This window comes from Giraffa tippelskirchi, chromosome 8, assembly GCF_054371585.1.
Source record: "Giraffa tippelskirchi isolate mGirTip1 chromosome 8, T2T-mGirTip1v1.2.pri, whole genome shotgun sequence".
Taxonomy (NCBI): Eukaryota; Metazoa; Chordata; class Mammalia; order Artiodactyla; family Giraffidae; genus Giraffa; species Giraffa tippelskirchi.
The window spans coordinates 160583553-160598099 of NC_137282.1; the positions used below are offsets into that span (position 1 = coordinate 160583553).

At 51.6% G+C, this 14547-nt stretch overlaps 1 protein-coding gene across 6 annotated transcripts in view; it reads right to left on the minus strand.

Annotated features, from left to right (window-relative positions):
• The window catches only part of RREB1 (ras responsive element binding protein 1), a 121770-nt gene that overhangs the window by 52516 nt on the left and 54707 nt on the right, over positions 1 to 14547 (minus strand). For 5 of the 6 annotated variants that reach the window (XM_081523705.1, XM_081523700.1, XM_081523699.1 and 2 more), the window contains exons 2-5: positions 8823 to 8938; positions 5152 to 5270; positions 4351 to 4563; positions 32 to 121 (exon numbers count right to left, since the gene is read on the minus strand). In XM_081523705.1, coding sequence (XP_081379831.1) covers positions 32 to 121; positions 4351 to 4521 — 261 coding nt within the window. In that variant the 5' untranslated portion in view covers positions 4522 to 4563; positions 5152 to 5270; positions 8823 to 8938. Of the gene's footprint in view, positions 1 to 31; positions 122 to 4350; positions 4564 to 5151; positions 5271 to 8822; positions 8939 to 9917; positions 10093 to 14547 lie in introns of all 6 variants that reach the window. The other variant, XM_081523702.1, reaches the window with a different exon arrangement.

The window sequence follows — 14547 nt, forward strand, 5'->3', positions numbered from 1 at the left end:
TTGAAACAAAAACACGAACGCAGCAGCAAACCTGGCGAATGTGCATGGTTAACTGGTGCTGTGTAGTGCAGATCTTCTCGCACAGGGGGCAGCTGTAGGAAGACTTCTCCTCTTTCGTCTCCTGAAAAGAGAGGATAAAAGCATCCACTTCAATTCACAGTGAACTGGTGCCTCTCATGTGTGTTACACACACTTGTATCTCATGAGCTGCAGCAACAGAGCGGCTGAGAGCATGGGCTCTGGAGCCTGGCTGGGTATGAGCTTGTCTGCCCTCGGTTTCCTTGTTCGTAAAACGGGGAAAACTGTAGCATCCACTGCATCGCGCTGTGATGGGGAGTAAATCAAACAGCGCACAGAAGGCATGAGAACAGTGCTCGGTTCAGGGGTGAGTGCTCAACAAACAGCAGTGTTCTCCTTAGATACCACTTAGTGAATCGTCAGGGACGGAGAAAAATTAAGCATCAAGTCACAGCCGAGCTAGGAAAGGGCTGTACTCCTCCCCACGTCTGACTCAGGCTCCAGTCACTTGTTTCTGCCTGGTCTTGAGCCCCCAAGATACACGAAAGGCAATGGAGTTCTCATGAAAAAACCTACCCTCCTGAGGGTGGAAGGCTCCAGTGCCCACCTGGGTGCCCAGCGGGCATCACTGGGACCCTTTACTAGCTGGAGCACCTGCCCACCACTGCTCATAAATGGTAACTAAGCGTGAGGAAGGGAGGGAGCCAGCTTTGGGGCTGGACCCTCAGGCATTTTCAACAGCCCTTTTTTTACTTCTACTCATCCGACTGAATTTCTGTCCCCTGTGAATAATACCAATTATTAAACAGCTACTATGTGCTAGACTCTGCACACATGAAATGGTGGTTTTTTTCACACAATCATTAGAGATGGCCACTGTTACGGATCCCATTTTTGGGGTGAGGAAAATGGGGTACAGAGAGGCAAGTAACCTGCCCCAAACCAGAGCCAGGATTAACACTCAGGCCAGCTGCTCTCAGCCCATGCCCTAACCACTAGGCTACACAAGTCTGACCCAGAAAGGACTGACCCCAAGGCACAGAAAGCAAACACCCTTGTGGCTGGCTCATGAGAGATGATGAAAATAAAATAAAAGCCACCCTGGAAACCACAAAGACAAATGGCACTGTGCGCCGTGTGGGTGGAGTGAACGCACGAGGGGTCTAGTCCTCGGCTGCTACGGGAGGCCCCTCTCACTCCCCAGCGATGAACAAGCCCCGTTTTAAGTAACACACACCTTCTTCTTGGGTCTGAGAAATACATATGCTACACATTTTTTCACTCTCATTAAAAAAAAATTCACAGATATGAATTTTAATGAAGTATATTAACCCAGAGACAATTAACAAACAAACACACAAAAAACCCAACTCTGCAGCCTCATTCAGTCATCATCCGCCTCTACCCCTCCGAGAGGCAGAAGGTGTGTGTGCGCCGGGAGGGGGGTGTTCTCCGGTCAGGATGCAGCTGGCCAAGAACCATCAGACAGAGAGCACAAACAACAGAGTGAGGCACTCGCCTGGCACCGAGGGAGGCCTCACGGCTGGCCCAGACTTGGTCTCTGGGCTGTTTTTGTTAAATTATTAGACTAGCAATAATGTGTATTAAAAAGCAGTTCTGCAGGCTTCTTCTCTGGTGGTCGAGGACTCCACATTCCCAGCACAGGGGCCTGGGTGCGATCCTTGGTCCGGGAACTAGATCCCACATGCTACAACGAAGATAAAAGGTCTCTCATGCCACAACTAGGATCCAGCACAGCCAAATAAATGTATTTTTAAGTGGTTTGTTTTTTTTGATTGCACTGCGTGGCATGCAGAACTTCCCTAACCAGGGGTCGAACCCATGCTCCCTGTAGTGGAAGCATGGAGTCTGAATCCCTGGACCACCAGGGAAGTCCAAAACGAATTTTTTTTTTAAAGAGATTCATTGGAGGACATAAATAAATGTTAAAAAGCCAGGCCCTCCAAGTAGCCAGCCTCTTGAGGACGAAAATTCCTTTAAAAAAAAAAAAAAAAAAAAAGGATCACCCCGTGAGCCCCTTGAGGCAGACACCAGAGGCGCTGAGTGGCCCCTGGGACTAAAGGGACTGACTCCGGGGTTTACTGTGAACTGGAGCCCGATCCTTCTCGAGACAGGCAGCGGTGCGCTGCAGACCTCAGCACGGAATCATGACATTCATGATGGGCTGGGAGAAGGAGTCTCCAGACTCAGATTCAATTTTAAAAACAAAGCGAACAGAACAGGAAGCACCATGGTGCTGGCGGAGCCCTACTGGAGAGGCTCAGTCCAGCGACTGCGCTGTGCTGGAAGAGGGAGCTCGCTTCCTGAGCCGACAGATAAAATTAGCAGCTAATGTGATAACTAACCATTCCATAATGAAACAATCTGGCACCCTTGCTGGCTTCCGGCGGTGGCTAATCTGCCCTGGAACTCTGCTCCTCAGGGCGCCCTCCAGCCCTCCTGTCCGCCCCGGTAGGGACCACGCTGGGTTTTTCTAACACACTATCCTCCCCATCCTGCCTCTCGCCCAGACCTCCTTTCAAGAGCCTAAGCCGGTGCCCTGAGGAACCCCAGAGGACACAGGAGGCGGGTGACGAATGGCCCAGGCAGCCCCGTGGAGTCCCCTCCACGTTCCACGTGCGGATGGAAGGCCATGGGTCCCTCCATGGCTCTACCTACTCTCTGAGCCCCTGGGACGGGACCAGAGCCTGGACTGGGGCCGGCTCTGCCTCTGCTGGGCCATGCTGGGCTCTCTAAGAAAGATCTCGGCACCTGGCACACAGTACCTGGCTGGAAGGAAGAGGTGGGCGAACACTGTGAAATGGGGGGATGGATGGATGGATGGATGGATGGATGGACGGACGGACAGTCACGTGAGAGTGAAATAAACCTTTTCTTCCCAGAGCTAGCGCTCCTTCTTGGCTCAGGCCACAGTCAAACAGGCTGAGAATTTTCTCAGGTACCCACAGGAAGAGAGGCACGCGGAGAAAAGGAAAAAAAGAGAGAAAAAGTATCAATGCCCCCACCCAACAGCATCATTTAACTCGGAGTCTTCAGCCTTGAGGAAGAGGTGGAGAAACAGACTCTCCTCCGTCGCTGGAGGGAGGTGAGCCTGCGACAACTTTTTCTGGAGGGCAACTTGTATCAGCTGCTGTAATTCATGCTGTACATCTACAGATTTACAAGAGACCATCACGCTGGGCTGGAAGAACTGTGCACAGACAGTTCTGTGTAAGGACAGTCCCTTTGGATTATTAATAAAAAGGAAAATTAACTCACAAAAGCCCAACAGGTTTAGCTTCCTGCCCATCCCCAGTCTCCAGACAAACTCAGAAGGCTGCCTTCTCCCAAGGGTGTGGTGGGCCTCCACCGAGTCAGGGAAGCCAAGCACTGGACGTTCACACCATGTGGACGCAGAGCAGAGAGGGGAACAGCCAGCTCGCTCCTTGGGCACTGTCGAGCGTGCTGCTGCAGGACAGCGACACCTTCTCAAGTGCGCCGTGTGGACATGAAGACTCATCTTATTTCCCAAGGGAGGAGACATGGCCTCTCATAACATCCCTGCCGTTCTACGCTCCTGCCCACCGCGCTCATCTCTGAAAACTCCAGAGGAATACACGGCATCCCGAAGGGGATCCTCAGGCACCCAGTTGCATGCCTTGTCAGGCTGGAAAGCTGGAGAGCAGTCCAGCAGAGAGTGAGGACTCATCGGCCACCTATGCTGCAGACACTTAAAAATCGAGGAAGAGGCATCGTAAAACCAATTAACCAGCTGTGTGAGTGAAGAAAGGAACCATGTCGCAGGAGAGGAGTAAGTTGAGCTCTCTGCCTCGTCTGTACAGTGGAGAAAGCGTGTCCGTGTGTGTCTGTGAGTCACTCAGTCGTGTCCAACTCTTTGCAACCCTATGGACTGTAGCTCACTAAGTTCCACTGTCTGTGGGATTTTCCAGGCAAGAATACTGGAGTGGGTTCCTAGTCCCTTCTCCAGGGGATCTTCCCGACCCAGGGATTAAACTCAGGTGTCCTGCATTGCAGGCAGATTCTTTACCATCTGAGTCAAGAAAGCTTGGGTTCAAATCAAGTCACAAGGTCACCGGGCGGGGGTGTAGGGGTGCTCTCACCAACACTGACACCTCAGTGAAGAAAACCTTCTCTGCAAATGGAAACAGACCTAAGCTAAGTGCAATTAGCATCTGAAAAGTGATCATGGCCTCTGGGTGCATCTGTCCCATTCAGACCACGCCCACGGTTCTGGCTCAGGGAGCTGGGCGCAAGGGGACATCCCTCCCCCAGTGCTCTCACGGAAGCCACCACAGGCGCACAGACACTTACCTGGTTCCTTCGGCCAATCCGATTTGGTCCCGGAGGCTTCGTGGGGGACTTGATGCTCTGGGGGCTCCGGCCATTCTCGGCGACCTTCCCCACACTCATGACTGCTGACATCATGGTGTTGATGGAAGACAAGTCTGAACCCTCCAGGCCAATGGGCGAGCTTGACGTCATTGGGACAAGGGTTTAAGCTTCTAGAAAGCCTTGGCCACAGAACTGAAAATGAGAAACTGCTGATGTGATCGCTGGGAAGTTTAGGTGTCTGTCAGGCAGGTGGCAGGGGCCACGGCTACCACCGCTGTAGCCAGGTTAAAACCCCCCCTTCAGTTCAAGCTGATGCGTGCGCCCATATAACTGACGCCTTTCATCTCAACCAAGTGCTGTCACAGTAAACTTTGCTTCCTTTCTGAGCACGGGCCACCGATGAGGTGACCCAAGGCAGGTCCTCTTCCTTTGCTAATCTTTCACGAGGCAAAGTGGGAAAGGCTCCAACAATTAGTAAGGCCAGGAGGGCCCATCTGGCCAGCGGCCTCCTAACAGCCTACTCACTACTATGCGCACGTTCTAGACCCAGCAATGGAAGATGAGAAACCTTGGCTTTCACCTAACTCCAGCCCGCAATACCTGATTTTAATGGGGGAGTCCAAACTGTATAAGATCACTGAGAAGCCACACTACCACCTAACGTTACAACCAAATTTCAAATCAGCACAAAAAAGGCTGTTTCTTAAAACATATGAGGATGTAATATACCTTCCCCCAGAAAATGGAAGGAAGGAAACCCCAGCCTGCACTGGCAATTACCTCCATTCTCTGCCCCAGCTGATGCACTATGAACGTGTCATCTGCTGCAGGGGTCGTGCGCGTGGAGGAGGCAGCGAGGCTAGGGGCTCCTTTTTCTCTTCTCTTCGTATCTCTCGACACTGGAAGGGAAGCAAAGGCAGAAAGGTTCAGAAGAAAAAACAGAAACCACGTTTGCTGTAATCTCAGACTGCTGCACTCACCAGACTGCAGGGAACCGTATGGGAGGCCATGTCTGGGTCTTCTTTTTCTTCCAAAACCACATTCTGTGGTTGTTTTTCACCCTTAACTGATGTTCCCTACAGCGCTGTCGCCCTCACTCCCAACAGCCAAAACGATTCTGTGGTATTTTATTTTCTGAAGCTCACATTTGTCCACATACAGTGAACTTTCTTTCACACTCTACCCTTGTCCCCTACAAGGAGTCTCAGACTCCCACTTGACCCTCCTAAAACTGACCAAAGATAAGGTAGTGAAGGAATCCGCTACAGACTCAGAGTCTAGGAGGGAACAGGTCAGACCTTAAAAAAACCTGGTAATACAGAAGGATGACTGCAGGGAACACTACAGCCCCCGGATGCGTCCAGCTTCACTTCTCCAGGCCTCTTCTAGCTATGCTTCTTCCACACAAGTACTATTGGCTATAGGAAGTTAAGTCTCCAGCTACCCTGTTTCCCTTATTTTATCTGGGAAGATTTTCTCTGGCCACGTACCCTGTTATCCTCCAGTGTGCATTAAATTCTGCAAGTCCACAACGGCCTCAGAGATCAAGCTCATTATCTCAGGAGCAAAGTGAATGCTCAGGAGCAGCCCTGGAGAGAGCACGACTTCCTGTGGTTCCCTTCTCACCTCTAGGAGAAGTGACCCAGGTAGGGTGTGACAAACGGGAACACGCGGAGCAGCCAGAGCAGGAGAGGCTGGGGACACAACCGACGAAGAGACGCAGCCATCAGCTGAGAAGCCCCAAGCTAAAACCTTACCCAAGAGCCAAAGAGAACCTCAGCAATAGCACTCTCCTTGTCAAGAGACAAAATCTGCCTTCCTTGTTAGCAGACACTTTGATGAGCATGTGTGTGTATGTGCTAAGTCGTTTCAGTCGTGTCCGACTCTTTGCAACCCCATGGACTGTAGCACCCCAGGGTCCTCTGTCCATGGGATCCTCCAGGCAAGAATACTAGAGTGGGTTGGCATGCCCTCCTCCAGGGGATCTTCCTGAAACAGGGATGGAACCCGCGTCTCGTGTCTGCTGCATTGGCAGGCAGGTTCTTTACCACCAGCGCCACCTGGGAAGCCCTAGACCTTTTGAAGATGTTAACCTAATGGTTTTCCAAATGGTAAATAAAGGACTAACTGCCAAACACACAACTGTTAACACCACTGATCCAGTCTCACCCTTATATCTTCCACATTAAAAGAGGGAAAGGAGACCTAGGTTCAAAATTAAAACAAACGAAAAAACAAAAGCCCCTCAACCCCAAAGCTGTTGTCTTTCCATGAAGCTTCTCCCATATGGAAGACCATTTAAACTTATTAAAAACTGTGGTTCAAAACTTCCCATTCTGACTGTCTTTGAAAGTTCATTTGGGAAATTCCTCTCTAGGAAAAAACATTCAACACATGAACACACACAGAAGTATACATGCACATACCTCATTTTCTTTCTTAAAGGATTTCTAACGAAAGTATCATCAGTTCCCTAGAATTGTAATCCAGTCAGTGTATAATTATTTCCTTGATTCATGTAAGGGGCACCTCCTATACCAAAACCCTCTCATTCTTTTAAATATATATCGCCCAGAGGTTTGTTTTTTAAAATACTTATTTATTTGGCTGTGCCGGGTCTGAGTTGCAGCATGTGGGATCTAATTCCCCGACCAGGGATCGAACTCAGGTACCTTGCATTGTTAAGTGCGAAGTTTCAGCCACTGGACCACCAAGGAAGTCCCCCCTGCCCCCTCCACAGTTTTCATATACATCAAATCATAAGACTAGTCATAAGACTGCCCATCATTCACTGTAATTATATTATGTCAGTAAAAATTATCTCAACCTTTCTACCATTTATAGTGGGAATTTAGATGATCTTGCTTTTGTCCTATTATGGCACTTAGAGAAGAAAAATGTGGTGGAGTTTTTCAGACCAGGAATAGATTTAAGCAAGCACCTTTTAGATCAACATAAAATTACAAGTTACAAACAACATCGTCTAAGTCTTTCACTGAGTAGGGAAAGAAAACGGGACAGAAGCAAAAGAGTCAACAAGAAAATTAATGAAAATGCATTCACCAAGAAGGGTTAGAGTGCTGGTAAGAATTTCGGTCGTGATCACTGAGATGTCAAAGAAGCCTTCCCTGCAAACTACGTAAACGCCCTAAGTATAGAAAACCCAGCAGTAGTCACAACTGCTCACCAACCTACGGGCTGAAAGCTGCAAGCGCTTACATCCCAACTGGAAAATGAGAAAAGTCAAGCAATTTGCTGTTTCCCACTTTGTCTGGACAGGAAGACATTTGCTAAATTTATTTCCTCCTTTGGGATAAAGTGTGAAGTGTGACACTGCCCAGTGATGACGCCGAGATCACCACCATTTACTTCCTTTTCCTAGTTCAAATGTAAGTAAACAGTATTTTTTTAAAAAAGTAGAGACTCTTCTCATCTCTGATGGGAAAGTGCAATTAACAAAATGAAACTCTTAGTTACACTATTTGAAAAGAAAACGGTCAGTGGACTCATCCTTGGCAGCTCTTTCAGAAGCACCCAAGCCAGCCTGCATAGAGAATCTTTTCTAAGATTTTCTTCTGGGTGTGCGCTTGTGTCTTATGCGTGACTTCTCCTCTGGGGAGGATGGAATAGGAAGAATGGAAGGGACCTGGTGTAAAACAATGTAGCCCGTTGTTCCCAGTTAGAAAAAACAAATCCACCTTAATATTAAGGTGCATTTATCCACTCATTTAACCAGGAGCCAGCGGCCAGAATTAGTCAGTCCTCCCTGCCCACGCCTGACCCTGGACCACACTAGAGCAATGACCCAACTGACCAAACTACACCTTCTGATTCTCAATCTCAGGGGATGAAAGGCAGGATTAACAGTTTAAGGTCCATTTACAAAGCACATTTTTCTTTATAAATATTTACAGTCCTAATATTTTCATTCTCTGCTCCCCGACACAAATCTATACATCTGCTGTATTACTGCAAATAAAAATAATAATAATAGCATAATGAACAAAATTAAAATCACTGGCCCCATTCTAGTATTATCTCCTCTATCTAGGACCAGAGAGGACTGGAAACCCAGATGAGATTCCCAAGTCACAGGCATGAAAAGAAATCTCTATGACGTGGCCAAGTGGACTGGACTGGTGTTCTAGTTTTGAACACAGAGTCCAAATCTGGGGGTGGCAAAGGAGAAGCAGGGAACAGGGGTGCCTGCAGCGTGGCTTCCTGTGAGCCAGCGCCCCTGCACCCTTCCCAAGATTTCTCACCCCACGCCCCAGGCCACTAGCCCGGGGAAAACCAGCAGTCCCCAGTGAGAGTTTCTCGGTGGTTTTGCATCAAAGCCTCAGGAGGACCCCAAGCAGAGAGTGGACCACTCCAAGGGGACATGGGGACATGAAGGAGGACAACACTCCAAGTTACCGTGACTCAAGGAAAGTCAATCAAGTTAGACTGACCTGTCTTCTTCGTCTTCTCAAGCGGGTCCTCCTTGCTGAGGGGCTGGTGCTGGCGGGGCGGAGCGTGGGCAGGGTCACACCTCAAAGCCACGGCCTCTGAAGCAGAGCACAGCAGCCTACAGAAACAAGAAGTAGGGGCATGAAGAGGGGTCCATGCCCGAGAGGGTCCTGGCCCTGCCTCACGTTCTGCACTGCACCGCTGGGAGCCCCCAGCTGAGGGACGCGGCGTCCCCTCCCCCCCGTTTGTAAGAAAGCTCCCAGCGGTGGGGTCAACCCCACACGGGCAAGGGCGCCTGGAATCGCAATGAGGTCAACCCCACATGGGCAAGGGCGCCTGGAGGGCAAGGGCGCCTAGAATCGCAATGAGGTCAACCCCACATGGGCAAGGGCGCCTGGAACCAAGTGTGACCTGCAGAGAAGGAACCCCTAAAGCACCCCCCAACAACAGTGCGGGCAACACCACATGGGAACAGCTCCAAGGGGAGCTCTGGGCGCCTTGATGGCATGCTGGCAGAAGGTGAGGATGGATGGCCAGTTTCAAGGTGGAGGAGAAAAGACAGCAAGCACTCAGTGCTGTCAGAAACAGAAGGAGAAGAGAAGAGAACTGAAAGGAAAACACGTGGAAACAGCCCCTTAACATAAAGGAGTGACGATTACACCTTTTCCTGAGTGATGGAGAAAGTGTCCAAAAGTGTATCTTTCCTTTTCTGTAAGGGAGATACAGAAAACTCAAATTACACACACCCTTTGAGGGTCTGAGAAAGTCGGCTCGGGGGGTGCCACCAGGGGTCTCAGATCCCTGATCAGGGAGAAAGCTGTGCCTGGCCCTCTGGAAAGTTAGAGGAACCTGGAATGCAACCCTTCCCAGAGCCACCCAGCCAGCACGTTCTGTCTCTGCAACAGCTTCTGAAGAGGGCAAAACCAGGCAGAGTGAAGGAGGGCAGTGGCCGCCGCAGGGACGGACGCTGGAGAAGCGTTTGCTCGGTACGCTTCTGTGAAACCCTGTGGTGCGCCTGCAGAAAAGTTGCCCGGCACGTCACACGCCCAGTTATCACCCTGAATCTCACTCGCGTTGTCTGCGCGGTTACTAAGCACCTAAGGCGGGCAGGCTCCTGCTGGACCGGTCCGCGGCAGGTCAGAAGCCCAGCAGTGCTTCCGGTCAGCAGCAGATGCGCAATGATTGCTGACACCACAACGGCTTCTCTCTCCACACCTCACTGCTTCAGGGCTCCATCCTTTTCCTTTGTGCCTTTCTCTTTTGAAAAGGTCTCTGGATTTTGAACAAAGTCAAAGAAGCAAGGAGTAACTCACAGGGACAGCCGCGAAAGACCAGAGACCTCCCCCCGTCCCCGGCAAACTCGGAGGAACGCTGATTACTACCCCAGTAATTCTCTTTGTGCTTCTTGTCAGCAAGACCCTCCTTGAGGAGCTGATGAAAATTATGGACCCTTCTACACAGGACACACCCCATACCTAACATTTTCCTTCAGTATCAAAAGGATCAGGGACCCCAGAAACTCATCTTGAATAAGCAGGGTAAGAATCTTGGTTTTACTTGATATATAAGAATTAAGACCATTTTATTAAAATTCCCATGAGGTTTCAGAAACAAACAAACCAGATCATCCCTACCCATCTAAATTTAAAGATGTCTAAAGGTGAAATTACAAACTGTCAAAAAAAAAGAAAAAGCAAAGTTTCCCTATATTGTTACTCATTTTTATTAATGGCAAATATTATCAGAGAGACACTCTGGAGAAGAATAGCTCCGTGGCTTTTTTCCCCTAGAAACTGCCAAGATTTCCAATTGTAGTCTGAACTACAGTTTTTCACATAATGAATAAAAATGTACGTCAGAGAGACAAGTCTCTGGAGTTGAAACTGTCCAGAATATAACTAAGATTCCCATTAAAATGTGGACCCTCTCCCTCCCCTCACTTAAAAATGATACTTTAAAAGTCCACCAAGTAACCTCTTCCATCCATGCAGGGGAACCAAGGAGAGGAGAAAGCACTGCCTCTGATCTTGGATGTAAACGATCTGAATTATCAGGAATGTTGTGGATTAAGCTGACTAACAAGAGTCACTGCCTGTTTGGGTTCCACCAGGCCTAAGGGACTCACACAACACCGAGAGTGGAAAAGTACAGGACAGTCCTTGGAAGGAAATTCAAGATACCTCTTACTATCACCACTGCCTCAAAAAAAAGGAGGGGGGGGAAAAGACCCACCAGGAGAGACTGTACTTAGAGACACGAATCCAGGAAGCTGGAGGTGGGTCCCCGGCCCTGGGAAAGGAGCCCTCATTTCCGGATCGCATCCCCACACAGGCTCTGCCCAGATCAGACCCCAGGGAGGCAGGGTGGCGTGGAGTGGGCAGAGGTCCACGCTGGGGCTGCGGGGAGGGGTGGGCCGGCCCCAGCCCCTGAGGAGATAAGGGACCCTGCTATGCTCAGCCAGAAAGAGGAGATTAGGGACCCTGTCTCCAGGTCCAAAGAGATAGCACAGGAAAGATGAGAGATGAAAGGGAAGATGGTCCAGAAGCAAGGCTCCCAGCCTGCGCAAGCCCGCAGGGTTCTTGAGGTGAGATCTACAATCTGTCCTGAGGCCCCCAGGAGAGATGGGGGAGGCTCGCATGCCGAGGATGACAGTGGGAGCCCAAGACCAGGCGGTGGGGAGCTCTACCGCAGCGGCCAGGATGCAGGCGGTGCTGAGTCTGCATGCTCGTCCAGATACTGGGGATGGCTGATCCCCTGGTGGGAACAGCCGGTTTGGACCGACCAAGGATGGGCTAAATGAGTGTGAGTTTAGAGGAGTTCAGATACTAAAGTGCTCTGGGCTACGATGGGGCTTAACCAGCAGCAAGGATACCTCTCTCAGGATGGGCTGGGATGAAACCCAACCAGGCTAGCTGTGCACCAAGGCCGTGCCTGTAGAGCTTGGGGCAAAACCGTCTCCTCTAACCAGGACAGCTTCGCGTGTGCTCTGAAGGCTGACAGCTGCGATGACTGCTCTGAGTTCCAGGAAGTTGATGTGTTTCTTGGCTAAGGGTTCGGTGTGTGCCTTGGGTAGGGCGGCAACCCATGAACCGCCCCTCCCCCTCGCTGGCCTGGGCTTGGGTCAAACGGAGCAGGCGGAGCCGTGGAGCGTCACGCAGAGCCCCGGAGAGGACCGGCGCACGCTTGGTGCGGAAGGGCACCCCGAGCCACTCCAGCCAGTCCGGCATCCTCCTGGGGTGGGGGTGGGGGGCTCATGGGGAGGGGAGCAGAAGCACCCCTTGGCACAGGCCACGATCCAGACAGCAGAGCTGGAGGTGCGGGAAGGGCGGCCACCCTGGCCCCCCCCAGCCGCCCCAGCTGTCTCCTGAGCTCTGCCCCCACATGTCTCCTTTTAACGGAGGGCTGTAACCCGCCCTCACAGCACCCCGCGCTCTGGCCCATTTCCCTCTGGGCCTTCCTGCCCACTGGGCCCCACTCTGTTCAGTTTCCTCCTCAACCCCATCCTTCAGGGGCCGCTGTCACTGCAGGCCTCCCTGATCCCCAGCGATGGAAGAGTCTCGGCTCCAAACTGTGCCCCACAGCACTAAGAGACTAGAACGGGGACTGATGATAGAGAGCAGCAAACGCCCTCTGAGCACTGCTCGCCACGCGCTGAGCGCGTCATCTCACTCAATCCTCTTAACAGCAGCCCCGTGAGTGTGAGTCCCACCAGGCAGCCCCACAAGACCACGGCGGGAGAGCGAAGCGAACCCAGACTCTCGACCCTGCTCAGTGTCTCTTGGCCACACTCTCGACGCCTGGCGCAGGCCTGAGAGCCCAGATGCGCTCCTGCAGTCACGTTTTCGGGCTTCTAACAACTGTCTCTGAGTCATCCCTGCCCCGCCAGGCGGCTAAGAGCCCGACCTCCCACTTCCGCCCACTTCTAGGCAAGAAAAAGGCACTCTGAGCTCCCACCTTCGTCCCTTACAGGAGCAGGACTGGACCCACACACCCCCTGATGCGCAGAGACGGGGGTCCACATTCTGCACCCTGCTTCTCCGAGCAGGTGACTAGAAGGACGTCATCAGGCTCCTGGAACCCCAACAGCCCAGCCCTGTCCTGGAGGCTGGGTCCCACTGATCCAACCACCAAGAGCTCAGGCGGAAGAGCGACCCGAGTCCTCACGCGTGGAGGCAGTGCTGGGGGACAGGAGATGGTGAGCACATACGGCAGAGTGAGAACCGCACAGATCAAACCAGCACCAGCACCCCGGGGAGGAAACGGCACAGTCTCCTGCAGCCCACGAGCAGTGACCTCCTGCTCCTGACCCTCCCTCCAACACAGCCACCCCGGAGGCCTCCCATCCAGCAGCATCACAGATCTTGCTTGGAAATGCAGATTCCCAATTCATGTGAGTCGATCACGAGCCTGTCCACCTTAAATCCACACAGCGCTGTGTGTCAACTGCATCTCAATTAAACCGAGGGAAAGAAGGAATGCAGGTTCCCAGGCCTGGACACTGCCCTGGAGCCTGTGTACTGGCTCCCAGGGGGTTCAGTCCAGCTTTGAGAACCAGTGCTTCACACAGATTCTAGAAGAAAGGTGAAGGATCTCCCTGAAAAATGTTCTTTCTATGATGACCTGGAGGAAGGCCCTGGTTTATCATACTCCCAGGAGCAAATCTCAAGGCTCTGAAGCAGAGACTTAGACCCCAGTCCTCACTTTAGCTTTATTTACCACAAAGAAATAACTGGGGGGCTTCCCTGGTGGCTCAGACGGTAAAGAATCTGCCTGCAATGCAGGAGACTTGCGTTCGATCTCTGGGTTGAAAAGATTCCCCCTGGAGAAGGGAATGGCAACCCACTCCAGTATTCTTTCCTGAAGAATCCCGTGGACAGAGAAGCCTGGCAGGCAACAGTCCATGGCGTCGCAGAGTCAGATATGACTCTGTTTAAAAAAAAAATAAGGGCGAGAGGACAGGGATCAGGGATAGATGTGTGCAGGGCCTATTTTAGCTTCCGCAGGAGCAGGGGATGAGTGGGATGTGAGTTTCAGGCAGGGCAGGGCAGCCTGCAGTGCACAGAAAGCAGAACCACTCGGCCTGGGCCCCGGAAAGCTCTGGATCCTCAAACACCCTCCACAGCTACAGCCTTCACCAACCTGTGTGCCCCTGGAAAGCCTCCTTCCAGGGAGCTGGGAGACAGTCTCCACTTCCGGCCTACACACCTCAGGTCCCTCCCTTCTCTGACGCTATGGCAGGGGTTGGGGGTGGGGGGGCAACCTCACAGCTCCCCCAGCCTCAGAACTAGCTCACATCTCCAGCGCGTTCTCTCTTAATGGGACCCCACGGTAGAGGGAGGAAAATGGAATGGACGTTGTCCCCAGAGCCTGGAGTGCCTTCCTTCCTGGGCCCCTTCCTTCCCAGGTTTCAGGGGCCCCAGTGGAGCCCAGCAGTAACACAGACTGCTGATGCTACCTTTCAAAAGGAACGTCTGCTGTCTTCATGTCAACAGACACTTTAATACTCAGGAAAATGTGGGAGGAAGGAGTGCCTTAAGGGACAGGGACAGTTTCTCTTTTAAAAATAAAAACCACTTGGAGGTTTCAATTGCGACATTACACACACACTGTCAGCAAGGAGGCGTGTTGACGGAGAAGACTGGGTTCCGCTCACCAAACCTATCTACATGAGTCTGAGTGAATTCACTACTTAAAATATGAACCACGGGAAGGGGGGGAGATGTCCTG